The sequence below is a fragment of the Neospora caninum genome, chromosome XII (genome assembly GCF_000208865.1).
Source record: "Neospora caninum Liverpool complete genome, chromosome XII".
NCBI classification, from domain to species: Eukaryota; Apicomplexa; class Conoidasida; order Eucoccidiorida; family Sarcocystidae; genus Neospora; species Neospora caninum.
Window position 1 is genome coordinate 3289671 of NC_018398.1, and position 17071 is coordinate 3306741.

The following is a 17071-nucleotide window of genomic DNA, read 5'->3' on the forward strand; positions in this document are numbered from 1 at the left end:
CTCAGCTGCCACAAAAGAACAATTGCTGTCTCTCTGGAAGATGGCTCCCGTTTAGAAGTGGAATAGGGAAAGCGTCTTACCAGGAGGTGAGCTCTTGCCTGGCTCCTCTTTTCTTTGTTCTTTGCCAAATGAAGTAATCGGTACTGTGAGTCTCGCTTTCTCTGCAAGCAACAGAAGCGTTGTAGTCGCTTGTCATATGTGCTGATACTGTTGTCACGATGATGCAGTGGTCCGCTGTCATGAGCCCTACAGGGGCGCCACGAGGCGACTATAGATAGAGCCTTTTCTGCTACTTACTCTCTCTTCATCTGTCTCGCGTCTTTCACGCGTGATTTCAGCTTCAAAGCCAGCTCGCCTTGCACGCCACTGTACGCAACAAAACAAGTACCAAAAGATAACTGTATTAGGAGCTCCCTGTTCAAATATGGCGGTTAGCTCAGGTCCAAGTTTAGTTCTTGCGTCCAACGGCTTTGCAGATTATATTTTCAAAAATAACTGCAAGGATCTGCCTGTGCCTGATTCCGTTAGGCGGCACGGGTGAAGTTTGGTTCTGCTCAGAGACCAGAGAACTTACTTCTTCGACGTCATTGACGACAGCTTGGCGTTCTGCAGGGAGGACATGGGGAAAAAGCAGGTTTCTGTGTTGAGGAACCGATGGTGAATCTACATCAAGAATCGCGATACGGCTAGAATGTTGGTCTGCTGACTAACCGTTGCGGAATAACCGTGAAGACTCTGCAAATTCCAGACAATATGCGTGGGGTGTTGCTGTTCTGATCACTATGGTCAAGTGTTCTTCCGATGCTTGCGCGAAAATACCTGTTTCAAGTTCCTCGTTCTTCTGCTCGAGTTTTGACGCCTGCTGGCTCACATACACCTGCAACCGTGTGGCCCTTTTTTTCTCGCGTCGCAGTTTCTGTCGAAAAAAAACATGCAAATGTTGGCTCTGATTAAAATCGAACCTGTTTTGCAGCTTCTGCTCGCCGCGCTTGACTGTGGGGTGATTTTACCTACATTGTGCTTTGTGCTTACTTGGATGCTTGCTTGAAGGTTCGCAATTCGTTGAAGAAGCGTTCCACTTTCATTGCGCTTGAGTGACAGCCCCTTGTAGTTGTTGTCACTGTGCCATCGGAGCTGTTTATGCAGGCAGAGGGCGACGACTCAGAATGGCCATAGAATGGAGACACAAATTCTTAGCCCCTTCCTACTGTCACCCGTTTCCCTGTTCCCCTGTACATTCAATGTTAGGCATATCGATAAGCAAGTATACTCATGGGAGGACAATATATATACCTGCCTGAATGAATTAGAGTCATATGGCAACGCCTGTTGTTGACTCAAGTGCACCGCATTTGACCTACTATGTCTCTCTCTTGTTGAAGAAGGTCTACCCGTTGCCGAAGATACACGAATTCCACCTGAATTCGTTTGGCTTTGTCTCCCGTCTTCCTCGATTCCTCCATGCTTTCAGGTACCGACTGAAGCCCTTTCTCGAATGGGTGACCGCTGTCCTCACGTTTGACGGCACCCTGCCCAGGCAACGAGGAAGATCTACTCCTGCCTGAGCTTCTCATGGGGCTGTGCTGGGCCAGCATGATCGCTATAGAGATACAAATGGAGAAGCTCTTCTTTGGACGGTAGCGGATCGACGAAGGGAAACTGCGGTCCTCTCTGGTACAGCGCCAACCGGGGACCCTTACTGGAAGGGTCCGCGGGCGGCTTTCCCTTGTGTTGAAATCCCGATGCCGTGTTACTATTTTCCGACAAAAAAATCACAACCAGAACTGGTTGTACAAACGTGTGGACGTTTTTTTGCATGCAGTCCTTCGTACAAGACCTCATGTCCTCAGCTGCCCAGCAAAGTGGTGCAACCAGCCATACACGCTGCGTCAAGATACAAGAAATCCCAGCGACGATTCAATGTGTTCGTCACCAACACTTTTGTTTCGCCGTGAAAATCCCGGACTTTTCAAGTTCACACAGAAAACAGAAGCAGGAGGACGTGATGCTACGTCCACCGACTGCTTCTACATTAGTAGCTCGTGGCGATAGCCGGCGTCGATGCTCCCGGCAACAGACAAGAAACCAGCCAGTGCTTTGCTGGCAGACGTTCACCAAGAAAGACTTCTTGGAAGGCGTCTGGGGGAAAATGTCAGAAACGGGCACGCCTCGTTCTCTTCAAATTCTCCACAGTTAAAACCGCTGCCGAAAATTTCCACGGAATGTCACGTGGATGCAAGGTGTAAAATGACTGGCTGGCGCGCGTAAAGCATCGAAACGGGTGTCTTGCCACTCAAACTCATCGGGGTCAGCTTCCTGCAGTCCAAGGAGCAACGCTGAATGTCCCGTAGAAACCTGGGCGATGCGGCAGCTTTCAGTCAGCCAGCTTTTTTGTAAAGACTCCCCGCAAATGCACCCTTACATACAGCTCAACTGATTGAGGAGAAGACCGAAGTCGAACTCTACAGTGTCCTGTGGACCTCCGGTTAGCTGTTCCGCGCCTAGGGGCCCGGTTTTCGTCATGCGCTGCAAATCTTTGGGCTCGTGTTCCAGCATTCTCGACACATCCATTCCACAATAGAAGCAAACGAACAAAAAAGCCCAAAACCGCTCAGCGTGTCAAAAAACTCTCGCCATATTCCTCTGCAGACCCGGCGATACATCTGAAGCAGTTCCTCTTCCGTCGACAGTGACGAAAACAACGGTAGTCCACGGCCGAGAGGTAATCTTCCTAGTGCAAAGGGCCTCTCTTCTGTAAATGTCGCTGGGTGTGGTCTGGTGTCGATGGATGGCATACGCTAACACTCCTCGACCCTTTACAGTATCCCGGAGGCGCTGCTTGTGCCAAGACAAATATCACCACGGCAAAATCAGTCTACCACTTTGGCAGCCAACCGTCTGGAGCCTCCAGTCGTCTTGCTTCTAACATCTCGAAACGGATGTGAGTGGACTGTCGATGGTTCGTGTGCGCCGCAGAGATGTTAGAACTCCAACAGCTGTCAGCAAACACATAGCAGTAACACCGTGGGTAGGCTGCATGGTGGACATTACACGCCACAGTATAGGCAAATGTAGGCCCGCACCTAACGATGAGAGAGAAACCTTCTGCCTCCTTCAGAAACTGGACTCTGTCCCGCCAACTGCATGACACTTCTCCGGAGAGCGGTGAGAATTGGCACAACGGACCATAGCCAGCTCTCTCCTTCCCATCATGGCTTTACACCCATGGACACGTTCATAAGTGAGATCACGAAACGCCAAATAAAGGCACTCTGAGGTACAGCAGACGGGCTGCCCCGTAGTGAGGTCCTCAGGTGCCCTGCAGTTGACCGCATCGCTCTGTGTTCTACTCCCGGGGTTTCCCCTAATGGTCGGCTCCCGCTCATGACGTTTGTGTGCCCTTTGGTGTGTGTAACGATTTGAAGTAAGGGGACGAAGAGGATTTTTTTTGCTGCTGCGCCGTCATTCATGTCACTCTTGTCTCGTCAATGCATGCCTCACAAATAACAATACCAGTTTCCACGAATTTGTTAGCTGCAGGGAGTTCCGGCAAAGGAGAATTCTATTACATCATCGGCGCCATCCGGGCACTTGCATTGTGCGCCCTAGGTGTCCATTTGGTATGCTTTTAGAGCATATCAAACATCAAGACACCAAACTGTTCCAGCAAAGGCATTGACATTGTGTTGCTTCATTAGGTTTTTTTTCTGTTTCTCTAGTCCACCGCAACGCTCTGGTCTAGGCATTGTTGGCAGTGTTAGAGCATAACTTTTGAAGAATCGTTACGGAGGTTGCAGGGGTGCCACAACCCACGAGAAGCAACAGTGTCTTCGATTCCGCGGTCAGCATTTCTGCAGCAATCGCTGCCAAAGAACGATCTGGGTTACCATTTATCGTTGTAAACAGGAGATATCAGACACAGTTGTTTATTGGGTCAAAGGCCGGAGGACGAGATGGCAGCCGCTATTTCATTACCGCTTGGACTCCACAACCGTGTTCCGGTGTCTTCCGTTGAGTAGTCACCCGTTCGATCAACAGTTCAATTGCCATTTATATACTAAAGTGTTACTAACAACCAACATACCCCACCAGCAGCAGAGGGATACGGTCCACAAACATGTTTTTTTGATAGTTGCGGATCCTTCAGTGGCAATTGTGCGATTTCTCAACCGCCGAACACCAACACGCAACGCACACCGTCACTGGCAGTTTAGTTCCACCGTTACGTCCACATCAGCAGTTATAGTGTCGTGCCTGTTTGCTTCACGTTCATGTCAAAAGCTCTGTAAATTGACATTCAGTGACAACTTGATTCGATCTGAAGGCGTTGATTGAGGAGAGAGTTGATAGAGGCAACACAGGCGAGCAGTCTCATGTTCCCCAACTTTCTGCTCAGTGCTTCTCGTTATGATCCTGATGAGAGTGCGAAACGCATATATCTGAAGTGCAGGTTGTCCATCGATGTGGCGCACAATTCTATTTCCCGGGCGTTGACCCCTGGCAGAACTAGCGATTTGCGCGAAGACACGACTGCAGCCGTGCGCTCGGCGGACCCCACGACCCTCTACTGCGTGACTTGCAGACTCTGACAAGCGTGAAACTTCACAGGATATGTCTGTATTGGTTCCCCTTAATTGACTGCTCAATGGGAGTGGATAAGCAGCAAAGCAGATTCACCATGTTTTCGCAATGTGAAGCGATCTCGCTTCACCTATAGGCCGCGGTTCGCTGGTACGGCGGGTTTGCTACAATCAACTCTCGACTTCCGATTTTAAAAAGCCATGCATGCTCGACAGGTTTTTTAGGTGCCTGCTGACCGATTGCCAGCGCCCGTGTTTTGGAGAGTGTACTATTTGGGAAGTCAAAAAACTGCGCGCTGCATGAGTTCGCTGGATAAATTCTGGTTGGAAAAGAATAACTCTATCAACAGGCCGGACACAGGCAGCATGTCGTCGGTTTTGGTTGGTGACAGCGAAGGTCTCATTGTGTCTGCCATGCTTTCCATCCACGGGTTCTTTTCTTCAAGGTGCCGTCTTCCCTGAACCTGAAAAACAAGATCCTTCTTTTGTGGAGCGTTTGCTCACATTTCGGTAGAATGAAGCTTGCCGGTGTTCCACTTGCTGCCTATTCCCCTTGGAGCATGGTGTGGACCAGCGATATTTGTCGTGCAAGTGTTTCTGACGAGGTTATACTCAAATTGGTGGAAGGTCAACGTTAGTGCTGATCGCTTTAAAGTCTCCTGACCTGCTCAGCCCTGCGCCTCTTCTGGCTTTGCGATTTTGTTCTGCGACCGGTTTTTTTGTTTGTTGCTCGCGGAAGGCGGGGCAAAACTCTCCCGGGGCGTTCAGGAATAAGACCCAAGAGAGTAGTGCCAGTCAGCGAGGGGGTCCGACAGCTGCGCGAACTCGATCTCAGGCGGCATCGATACTCTTGAATTACCTTGCTCCCTCAATAGGATTCGCGTTCCTCCAAAAATCTTCTTTTTTCCAGCGAATGCCCAGTGCGGGTTTCCAGCACTTGTGTTTCCTAGCGTCCTTCTCACCCCGGCCGGCTGGCATTTCACCGTTTGTTCGAAGCAACGTTTCTCGCTTGTCGCTTACACTCGACAAAGGTCTCAGACAATCTCCTCTTTTGCTTCGTTTCAGTAATTGATAGTGCTGCTGGAGGCCCCTCTTCTTTCTGGCTAGGGTCCTGTGGGTCCTGCTCAGAAAGTTTTCTGGTTTCGGCTTTTCGAAACCGAGCCACTCCAACACCATACGTCTCTCATCGAAATATTAGCCGAGATAGGGGGTAAACTGCTAAGGCGGCCGCCGCGAGACCCCTTGATGACTGGATCGTTCTGCCGGGGGAGCATCCTGATGGAATCTCTCGTCGGCTTTCCTTCGTGTTTTCTTTGTTTCTTACTTTTCTAAAGTGCTGTTTTTGCTTCCATGGTCGCCCAGACTTCGTGATGAAGCATAAAGGGCGCTTGCTGTTCCGGTGGAGAGACGAAAGTGCTTTCTTTTTTTGCCGGAAGTTCTTGTGGATGGGCAAGGCGTCAGGGCAATGATCTTGCCGTTCCCGAACGGCATCGTAGGGGATGGGCGCACGCCCTCCCCTTCCGGCCAGGGAGGAGGAAACTCGGGACGAGCCACAGCGGCAGCGGGGGGTGGAGCGCGCAACTGGCCTCTTAGAGGAGCTGGCGACGCTTCCCCGGGTCCTCCAGGGCGAGAAGAGCGTTCATCTGCTGCCTGCATAGCTTTTTCTCTCAGCCTTCTTTTGATTCTTTTCTTGTTTAACTTGGATTCAATTGTTGATAGCTTCGGTCCGTCGTCTCCTCGCGCTAGCGCTGGTCAACAACGCGGAAGCGATGGCGCCTCCGGGTCGAACTCGAATTCGTTGTCGATGTATTACCAGGCGAACAAAAGGGAGCAGTCTCCACTCCATGTCGGCATGGATCGAACTAAGCGGTACAGCTTGCAGTTCAACTCTGAATTCTTCTTTTTCGTTTTTGACCCAACTGATCTGAATGGAACGACGCCGTCTCAACTCGCCACGGGAGACTTGGGGAACTGGAACTCCCAAGGTCCGGGCAACGATTTGTCAAATGCTTTTCCGTACTCCACTCAGTCGCTTTCTCTGTTGACTTCTGGTGCGGCGACACTGTATCTTTATACTACACGAACCATCTTCCAATCCGTGCGTATGGCTTTGCTGCGGATACATTTAAATGTTGGCTCGGCGTTTTCGTCGTCGACACCCCTCGCCTTTCCGTTCGGTTTCTTCGATGCCTTCTCCGGTCTCTTCGTGGACCGCGATTTGTACCTTACTGGAGTCGATTTTCGAGACATTCCGAAGGCAAATTTCCAAGGTTCGTCTCTTGCCTCGAAGCTTCCAGTGGTCAGAGGCCTTCCTGTCCCCCCGGGCTCGGTGGATGCGACCTGGTGTACGTACACTGCATCGCTGAAGCTGAACTTTGAACCAGGTCTTGGAAAATCCGCCCGAGAGACGGATGAGAGTTCGGTAGCGGAACTGTCTCAACGGGCCGCGCAAAATAGCGATGCAGCTGCGAGTGTTGCAGCGGGTGTACCGGGCCCCCCTCGGCGACTTGATGCTCCAGGAAATTCTGCGGTGGAAAGTCCAGCTTCCGGAGCCCCGCGGTCTCGTCCTCTCGCGCAATCTTCTGTGTCACAGCAGGAAAGCACGACTAGCCCCGGCACACTGCCACCGCGAAGAGCGACGGCCTCGCGTTCCTCTAGTGGGCGGCGCATGCCGGCTCAATCTTCCTCGGAGTCTCTGTTGACCGCTAAGGAAACGCCCACAGCAGGTTCACCGGAAGCTGAAAGCATGAACCGCGAAGACGATGCAGGTGGCGAACGTCCTCGGGATGGAGGCGAGCCCCAAGGGGATCTTGTTGGCGAGCTTGTCTCATCTGACTGTGGATTCTACATCTATTTTCGAGCATGGGAAATAGACTACATTGCTTTGGCGAGCCATATCACATCTGTAACGCTCGTGTTCAACGTCAAAACCCTGGTAGAAATGCGGTTTTTCTGGAAGCAGATGCAGCACACAGAGGGCATTGGGGGTCTCGGAAGTACCTCATCCCTCGCGCTTCTGCAGCGGGTTTCTATCATTGGGCAAGCGTGGCAAGCAGCGCTTGACATTTTTGAGGTCGTGGCCATGTTCCGTGTTGCTATGCAACTTCAAATAATGATGGCTTACTTCTCCATCCTCATCATGTTTAAGGTGAGAGTTCCAGGGACCAGACGAACACAGGCAAACCGGGACTGTCTTTTGTAACAGAGTTTTACGAGTTGCACTGTAACGTGTTATGATTGTTTTGCACTTAATACTCTTGTAGATGATGTATTGAGGAATACTGAATTACAAACTTCAACTTCGTGTCCTTTATATAGCGGGCGACGCTTCTCTGCTGCAAAGCGTGGTATGGGTGCTCTTGTTCGTGCGGGTCGCCTAGTGCTGCAAATTAAACGCGGCAATGCGCAGCCCTTACAGAACACAGACGTAGATATGCGCATGCCTATTTTACGGTTTGTTCAATCATATTCAAAAAGACACATATCTGAGAACCCTTCGTCAATGCCTCCCTCATTCTCCCACCGGCGTTGAAGTTCTGGTCACTCGTGACCGAAACTGTTTCCGGCGGCATTCTTGAGATAGACGAGGTGCCGGCCTGGGCAATTTCGTGGCTTTGTGGAGCGCCGACTAATTCCTTCACCAATTCCTCTCCCTCTCGCCAGAGTCTCCGGACGTGTCAAGGCTGGCCGACGTGAGATTGCCTGTAACGCACCTTTAGTTTTTGTCCCTTCTTTTTCGTTTGTGAAAATGTCGAAACTGGCGGTTCCAGTAAAGCACTGCTGCCGATGCGGCTTCCGTTTCCTCCAGGCAATTCTCTTCGGGGCATTGGAGGTGCGCTACCTTTTCATGGTGTGGAACGCCCGCCAGCAGAGTAATCCTCAAGAGTTAGACGCCACGGGGTAAGGCAGAAAGGAGAGAAAAAGACAAGGTGTTTTGGTGCAACGCAGCGTGAAGGCAGACTCTCTGTGGAACTGAGGCTGTCTTCCCCTACCGTTATCTGCCTGGTAGGTGTAAGCGCCTCGAAGCATAAAAGGTGGTGAATCAGACACTTGCCACAGAGCCGACAAGCCGTGAACGACGGTGTCGTTGGGAATACGCGAAGCTCCCTTGAACGCTTCTTCAATGATTTTGCCCGGATCCAGTTTCACGACCAGTGCAGTTCACTCCAATGTGGAGAGGGGTGGTTCCGGGATGTTCGTGCCAGGAGAATGCAAATAGGTTTGCGTGGCACTCTCCCCGTCCCATGTTTCATGATGGCTGCCGCTGCAGAGACGTGGGGAATTCATGCTTTTTCTTTTTTGCTTTCTTTGTGATGGGTGAAGGCGCGCCCTGACGCACTTTTATAGAAATTTCTACGGCTCCCTGGCCTTCCTCGTTCTCTTTCTCTACTACGTCTTCCCAGTCTTTCCGCCGATCTGTCTTGTCCTCTACTTCATGTGGCTGCCCCAAATTGCCTGGGACGTCTGGAAGGGCCAGAGGTGAGAGATTCCGGCTTTCACAGAAACGGAGGAACCAAGGTACACTTGCCAAGTTTTGAGGACACGACGAAGAGCCAAGGCAGAAACCTGGCAACGGGTGGCAATGTCTCCTGAAGAAAAGCGATGTCGATGGGGGGTACGAGGTGGGAACTTTCCCCGCGTTAGCTGTCTCACACTGTAGAGAACTCTGGAAAACGGCGAGCACCAGGGGAGAAGGGAGGCAAGCGACTTACCTTCGTAACTGTGGAGAGGCCATACGCTGCCCCTAGGAAGATTCCGCCGAGTTATAGATTGTGGACACCCCAAAACGTCGTTTCTTGCCGGAAGAGCGTGTTTTGAGAAAGTTTCGTCCAGAGAGGGGCCGCATGCCTTTTTTCCATCCGTCTGTGGTGGCCCAGTTCGTGGCAAGCAGTGCTGTTGCTCGGAATTTCTTAGGCGCCCCTGAATGTATTTCAACCGTGTTTTTTCAGGAATTCCATGGACTTACAGTTCGTCGCCGGCATCTCTTTATGCCGGCTCGTTTTTCCCACGTACCTCTTTGGGTACCCGGTCAGCCTCTTCCAAGAATCTTTTGTCGGCGTCACTCTCCCCAACTACCCTGTCCTCGTCTGCATCGTCGTCGTTGTGGTGAGAGCACAGAGACGTCTTCCTGGAATTCCCGCTTGTGTCTGACCATCTTCAGGGCGTTCTATAACGACGCCGTCACTTGTTTAGACAGTTCCCCTGCTGGCTTCAACCGTGGCTTGTTCTCAACGGCAGAGCGGAGGGATGCCTCATCAATGTACAGGGGTAGCACACGCACCGTTTCGCTTTTCTGGTGGAGTACTTTTGACGCTGTTTCTGTAGAGTTGTCTCGTGCGTAGCAAGGATTCGTGTACGGCATCCAACTATCCACGGAATAACTTTGTTGCGGCGAATACAGCGAGCGGGCTACCGTAGAGGGCATTGCCGCATAGGAGCAAAGGTTGCGCGTCCCGGATTTTGGGGGGGGGGGGTTCCTGGCAAAGGCAAATGGCATCGCCAGCCCGTGTTCCTGCGCAAACGGAACGAGCGGGGTGGAGTCACACGCAGACTGTCCCCGTCCTTGGGGAAGCTAGCTTTTTCTCCACCAGTTGTTTTCTGTCTTTTCTGTAGACGGATGGAACGCATCACTCTCTGCTCTCCATTTTTGTCCAATATCCTAGTGGCTGTCGCAAACACGCGTCGCGGGCCCCCCAGGTTCTTCGCATGCGTATCTCCAGCACGTCTTCCCCTGTGTTCTTGTTCTGTTTTCGCTGGCGCGTGCTGTACAGACCCTCCAGGTCTTGCTCATGCTCGCGCAACGGCGATTTGGCTCCCGGTACGTGCGCCGTCCGGGCAGACACAGAACCCGGAGAACCAAGACGGCGAACAAGGAACCCGTGTTAGGCCTGTCTGCATTAAGATATTGGAGATCTTCTCTCCTTCCATCGGCGCGGGACATTCTTACGCTGTCCTCCAGCCCCAGACGGGCTGTGAAGAAAGAGCCTCTTCCGTCGGGGGTGTTCTGTTTTTATCTGCTGGTGTAGTCAGACGTTTTCGAATCATAGTGCATGCCGTCGCTGTAGAGGAGAACTCAGCTGGTGCTTTGGAGTGTGAAACTGAAGGAAATTCTTCAGATTGGCTTTCGTTGCGAACGCGCCTTAGCAGACACGTGTCCATGAGCCACGGTTTTGGTGGGCTCGCCCTCCTTTCTCTGTATGCAGGTTCTTTGTTCCCTTGGACCATTTGCCGCATGTGTATAACTACCATCGGCCGCTACCAGCGTCCTTGGCGAACGATGCGGAAGAAGGCTTGCCTGAGTGTGCGATTTGCATGAACCCAATTGCCCGCAAAAGCAGGTATGAACCCGCGACAAAAAGAAACTACAGTGTGGGAAGGCGTGGGCGTAGCGACTGCATGCAGAAGCAACCGAAGCCTCTTTTGGAAACCGTGTGGACAGGCAGTAGGACTGCGGCGCGGCGGGAGGACGTGGCCAGCTACCCAGACGCAGACCCCAGCAGAAACCCACACACGGCCGGGGGAACGAGCTCATCTCTTTTGTCGACGTTTCGCCTGGTTCGCAGACACCGAAGCATCACGCCGTGCGATCACCTCTTCCATGACAAATGTCTCCAGCAGTGGATGGAAGTCAAGATGGAGTGCCCGAACTGTAGAGGTGAGCAGGACATGGAAAACTTACGCGACCAAGTGGTTCTTGTTTTGTCGTCGAACTGTCTCTTCTGACTTTCAGAAAGGCCAACTGAAGTGCCTACGATGCCCCTTGTAGAAGCGTTTTGGTGGTTCGTATGCAGCCTGCAAGGAACCTGCTGTTTCTTTCGTATACTTCGCGTTGTTGCTGTCCCGACTGCACTTTCACGCCCTTTCTCCTCCAGTGCGTATCTCCTAAAGTCTCCGCTCGTGTCGGCGGGGGGAGATGCGGCTGTCATTCAGCTCCTTCAGCACACATCCGCAGCGTCATGTTCTCGTGGCATTCGTGGAATGGTGCGTGACCTTGCCATACAAGGCGGAGATAGCGTCGGCATCTGTCGCGGCTTCCTCAGCGTGTGTGTATAAAGTGTGTTTGATACCATGCGTGTATTTGCACGGGTACAGAGTCGCGCTATGTGATGGTCAGATGGCAGAGGTTAGGCCGCGTGGTGCGACAAAACCTGCTGCTCTTTTTCTTCAAACCAGTCAGTGTCTGAGTAGTTATTTCTCGTAGGGCCTCGCGATCTGAGAGAGAATCCTATCGTGTGCAAGTAGGTTTTCAGGGAACTGAATGGGTTTCTGTTTTTCGAGTGTTCTCTGTGGACTTCAGGCGCCCTGCCTCCATTCCCGTGAGCGACCGGACTTCTTTTGAGACTCGGAACGGTAGCGGGTGGCAGGGAGGAGAGGACGATGCTCGGCCTGCCGTCTGCTGTCTACCACAGCAGCCAGTCCGTCGCACAAGAAGCCTCGAAGAAGGGCTGTAAAGACGCATTTTCTTCGGGAGTCGCGGCGGCGGAGATCCTTCCCTATGGTTGTTCTCTTTCTCCTCCCGTCCGTAGTAACTGTGTGACGGAGAGCTGTTCCTCACGCCTAAAACCCTTGAGCGAGAGAACTTTGTGTGAGATGGATTTTTGTGTGCATGCACAGAGTCCAGATTTATATGTGTGACTCTGACGGCGATGGATTTCCGTCACGGTTCTGACTGACGATTGACCTACTAAAGAATGCCGTGAGTTAAGGATGTAGCAAACGAGTTGTTCCTGCACAGATTTCCTTGTCCCCGATGCCGGGAGGAAACTTGCGCTGTCAGTGCATGCTACGTCCTTTGTAGCGCGCTGCGTGCGGGGCTTTCGTTGCATAACTGTACAAACTTGGAAGCCAGATGCACCTGAGAAGCACGGTTTGATGCACATCGGACCCTGTTGTTCCACTTTTTGATTAGGAAGGCGTATCTTTTTGCGAAGATGCTCTTCACGCAGCAATTGGTTTGTTTCTCCGAGTGCGTCCTCTCGTCTCATCTCCGGTTCACAGTGCCCGTCCGCATGGGTGGCTGCCGTGTGCCACGACGGAAACAATTTTTGGTACATCTCACTTTTGAATGTTTGCGAGAAGGGAGCGTAAACGACTCGCAACGGCGTAGAAACATACTCTACCGACAGCTGTTACGGCGCCGAGGCAGTCAGCCGCGAGCAAGACTGGAGGACACACTAGTGTGGCTGATACTTGTGCCTCGGTGGGTCACAAACGCGAGGGCGCGCGAGAGCGATTATTGTTCCTCACTTTGTGTTGGGAGGCCTGCTGTACTGTGAGTCACAGTGGCTGCAGTGGAAAGTGTAGAAAATAATCCTATGCTGGATGACGCACACATACTGCGCCAAACATGAGCCTCGACAGCTACTTGTGCGCACCAGTTGAGACATATGTACGTACGTGCATTCTTGTTCTATACTAGTAGCACAGAGTAACGGACATCTAGTGATCGCCGTATCATGGGATGGGATCATCCGCTCGAGATTAACGAAATTATCGAACGTGAGGGATGCGCAGTCGCATGAATTGTTGGGGGCGAAAGCGAATCGTTGTTATGTATGCTTCTTACAAAGCAGCCACTATAACAATATACTGATCGTGTGAATACCCTTGTTCGTTGTTCAGTCCCGCCAGACAAGCCGATGCATCGCTCCATCGAGAAAATTCGGTGCGCTTTCTCAGAACTTGGTCAGAGAGGGACTCTTGTGGTTTGCCGCGGGTTTCCTGCCTGTGTCACTGAAAAAAGTTCACACACAGCTGCCAATAGAAACCTATATCCACACAGACATATAGCTAAAGGATATGTAGTACTCCAGTGCGTTCCTTTTTGAAAAAGTATGACGATAGATACCGATTTTTCGATATGGTACGACTTCCGGCGGTTGTTAGTCGCTAGAACGCCGACGGGGAAACCAGGACCCAGTTGGGTTACTCACAATTCTCGAGCGTTGCTGCAGAGGCAGCCCGTGTGGTATCTGTGCGAAGCAATTCCTCCTCTACAGAGGGACTGAGCCAAGCAGGGGGAGTCACTAAAAGTGTGGCTCCCAAGGTTCGCCGTTCGTGCAGACAAGCACACCTGCGATCCAGGCATCACGTTCGAAAAGGCAATCAGCTTGCAAAACGCCTACGCATGACAGCCGAAAAGATGGCAAGAAAAAAAAGCCATGAGCCGCGCTGGAATTATTTGCAAAAGTCTGAAAGATGAGAAAATGATAATGATTTATACGCACGGGTAGGCAGGGGGGTCCTGTTATATTGGCCCAAGCCTCACACGGTCACCGGGGCACGGGCGACCTGATGGACGGTTCGCACGACTGGCTGCAATCTTGGAAAAAAAGTGCAGGGGGGCTTTGACAGAAGTGCGAAGGCAGGCCTGAAAAGCCTAAGAAAGAGCGCCTTTCCAGCTGTTTGTCTTTCCGCTGAGGGCACTCTGTTGGCCGTGGATATGAGAGCAATACAAGACACACTTAGCAGTATGCCGCTTTCTCTCGGTCCCCCTAGCTACTCAAGCCCCACGCGCCTTCTAGTCGACTGCTCTCAATTCGCTCAGAAAAAAGTGCATGGCAAGTGCCGGTGACAGCTCGTGGGTCGGAATGAAAGTGCGAGAGTGAGACGCTCTACATTTAAATTTGGTCTCGGTTCCGCTTCTACACAGCGACTAATTCTTCTTTCATTCTGTACAAAAGGTCGCTTTTCTCTTTTTCCTGTCTGTCATTGCGTTTGTCTTTCGCGGTGCGGTTGGCAAGCGGCCAGCTGCCCGATTAGTATAGCTACATGTATTTGCCATCACTTTTCCCACAGAACACGAGGTTACCTTTTGTTTGTTGGGCAACATTGGATTATTTCTAAGGTTTATCCGTGGCTTTTTCAGATATCTTAAGCCCGACCTTGGATCTTCTTAATAGAGTTGGATCTGTGTTTCTCTCAGTCTGAACTCGTCTGGTACGAGGGCTGGCACCCACGTTTCTCAGGGGCAGGACTTTCTTTTCCACAAGATGGCGACGTGCACTGTTGTCGTAACGGACTACACAGGAGGCCGGCAGGGCGCTGACAAGGATAAGCTGGAGGTTGCAATCAATCTGGACATAACCGTTGGAGAATTAAAGCAAAAACTAATCGACATGAGGCCGGGGCTGGATGCATCCCGAGTCCTACTGTACATGGGAAAAATCAGGATGGACGACTCCAAAAAAGTTGTCGTGTACAACAAATCAAAAAGAGCAAGAATAGCACTCGAATTGTATGACATTTTCGAAATCAAAGTGAAGGTCAAGACCCTGCAACGTAAGCAGAAGTGGAGAGACTTCAGAAAAGGTTTCAATCCAAAATAGGGTAGTTTAGGGCAGCTAAAAGTTACAGTGAGCCACTCATTTGACGTTTCTACATCCTTTACTTCCTCCTCTCATCTACTGGCCATATGGTGCGAGTTTCTTCCTCGTTTGTTATCAACACTTAATTGTGCTCTCCCCACTTGCCGTTTGCTGCACTCCTTGTTTCATGTGTAACAGATTCTGTTACCCTTCGGCATCAAATTCATTACCCTTGGCAAATCGTTTTTTGTGTTAGGAGATTGGCGTTCTTTTTCCACGCTGGTAATTTATTAATAATCCCATCTGCGGTTTTTAATCCCCTTGCGGGATCTAACGTATCATAGGCAGTCACAAAGCACAATTGTTTTCTTCGGTCAAAATTAAGAAACGTTGTATTGTCCTTATCCTGAGGCGGTATCATACCCCTATTATTGGTAGTTTTTCACCACCTCCTCGTGGGTGCTCGAGTGGCAAATTTCTTGCGGGATCGAAGCGGTTTCTTCATCGTCCCCTTCTAGTGCGTTGTGTGGTTGTGTCCTGGGGTGGTAGACTGCGGATCTGGAGCTTGTGTAATGATGCCCCTGTGGGCATTCTGCTGCCGACAAACCTACGTCTTGGAGGTCCCCGATCACGAGACAGTCGGTTTCCTGAGGAGACGGGTCTGTGAAGAACTCGGCGATAATGAGAAGTGAGTGTGTGCTTTAGCATTGGATAGGGGTGGCGAGAACATGGAGTCCATCATGCTGTGCCGGTAGAAATGCAATGTGTTTACTAAGGAATTTCTGCTTCCATGTTGTGGACATTGCTATTATCTTAGGAGATATGTGTTTATGGCTTACGAATGAGGGCTGGGCTGAATTTTATTTACGGTGCACCGTTTCTAGACACGACAGGGACATCTAAATTGCCCGTGGTGACAAATGCGTGAATGACTATGATGTGGGACCACATTACAACGTTATTTCTATTGCCTCGAGGAATAGTCCGCTGCGTGCATATGCATCCCAGATGTCTTTTGGTTTATGTGGTGAATTCGCGCATATATGCTTGAAGGGTGGCAGTGTGCCCCAGTACACTCCAGCCAGTCGGTCAAACCGTTTCTGTGTAGTTCTTCGCGATCAGTCAGGTTGCGCCAGTTGACAAAGATATCGTGATATTTTGTCTTCTGCAGTTCCTAAAATGCATGTTGTGTTTTTTTGTCCCTGTTCGGTTTTTCTTGTAGTTACCCCCTAAGTAAAATCAAGCTGGGCTTTGATCGGAGACTATTGGCCGACGACTTGGAGGAACTTCGAAGTATTGGTATTAAAGATGGCAGCACGGTTACTCTCTTTGTGAAGCTCTTCTATTTCAACACGCAAAAGGCGGCGGGAGATGCGGAGGAGAAGAATGGTGCTTCTGTACCCCCTGCGCCTGAAAAACAAGAGAGTGCACAGGACGAGTAGGGAATAAAACAAACTGGAGAAAATACTTAAGAAGGCACGACTGCAGGAGGCTGAACTCGTCTCACAGGATCAGTTGTTGCCAGAACGCACAACGAGTCAGCAATAGCGGCGCCTTGGCGTCAGTGGTCCTGGTTTAGCAGGTTCATGTGACTGAGAGGCTTTCGTCATTTTGTTAGATTTCGTACTCCTTGTTGAATAGCAGGGGGCAAGAAACGAGATGTGTGCAAGCTTCACCGCCTAATTCGTGAAAAGACCTGGAGCTCAAGCTGGTCGTCTGCCTCTTTGGTCGTTGGAGTTGGCTCCCAGCCCCAATGCGTCTTGCGTTTTTTCGTTTAACATCAGTTGGTGCCCTCTTCACGGCAATTTCCGGGTGACAAAAACAATAGTTGTGCATCCCTTTTTCAAATCTTGCTGCAGAAGAGAAAAACGGAACGGGGGATTTCCGTTTTAGGTGTCGTCTGTTGTGTTTTTTTTTGTTCATCGCTCGCGTTTTGTCGTGACGTGGCGGGGAAGAGAGACCGCGTTGCCTGTTATCCTCGTTCCCCTAAAGGAGGTGATGGACCGCTTGGTAAAATGTGTGTGGAACAACTTTCCGAGGCACAATCGCACAGTTTCTCGGTTCTTCGTTATGGATGGTTCACTCTCTCTGACATGGACAGAGGAGCGGACTAAAAGACCCGTGGAAGGACTTTTGACTCGTCGTCAGTGAAGCGGTTACCGGTCACTCTCGGGACTATTCACA

The 17071-nt window shown here is 51.0% G+C and overlaps 2 protein-coding genes across 2 annotated transcripts; both read left to right on the top strand.

The window, feature by feature from the left end:
- Positions 1-6045: 6045 nt before the first annotated feature.
- Positions 6046-11900, top strand: NCLIV_064410 (hypothetical protein; the record flags this gene model as incomplete). Its single annotated transcript, XM_003885992.1, has 8 exons — positions 6046-7728; positions 8389-8480; positions 8904-9059; positions 9530-9686; positions 10352-10398; positions 10784-10918; positions 11144-11235; positions 11878-11900. 8 exons carry the CDS (start codon positions 6046-6048, stop codon positions 11898-11900), a joined length of 2385 nt encoding a protein of 794 aa, XP_003886041.1.
- Positions 11901-14572: 2672 nt separating this feature from the next.
- Positions 14573-16329, top strand: NCLIV_064420 (putative ubiquitin; the record flags this gene model as incomplete). Its single annotated transcript, XM_003885993.1, has 3 exons — positions 14573-14861; positions 15437-15575; positions 16110-16329. The coding sequence occupies 3 exons, from the start codon at positions 14573-14575 to the stop codon at positions 16327-16329; spliced, it is 648 nt and encodes a 215-aa protein (XP_003886042.1).
- Between the last annotated feature and the right edge of the window lie 742 nt (positions 16330-17071).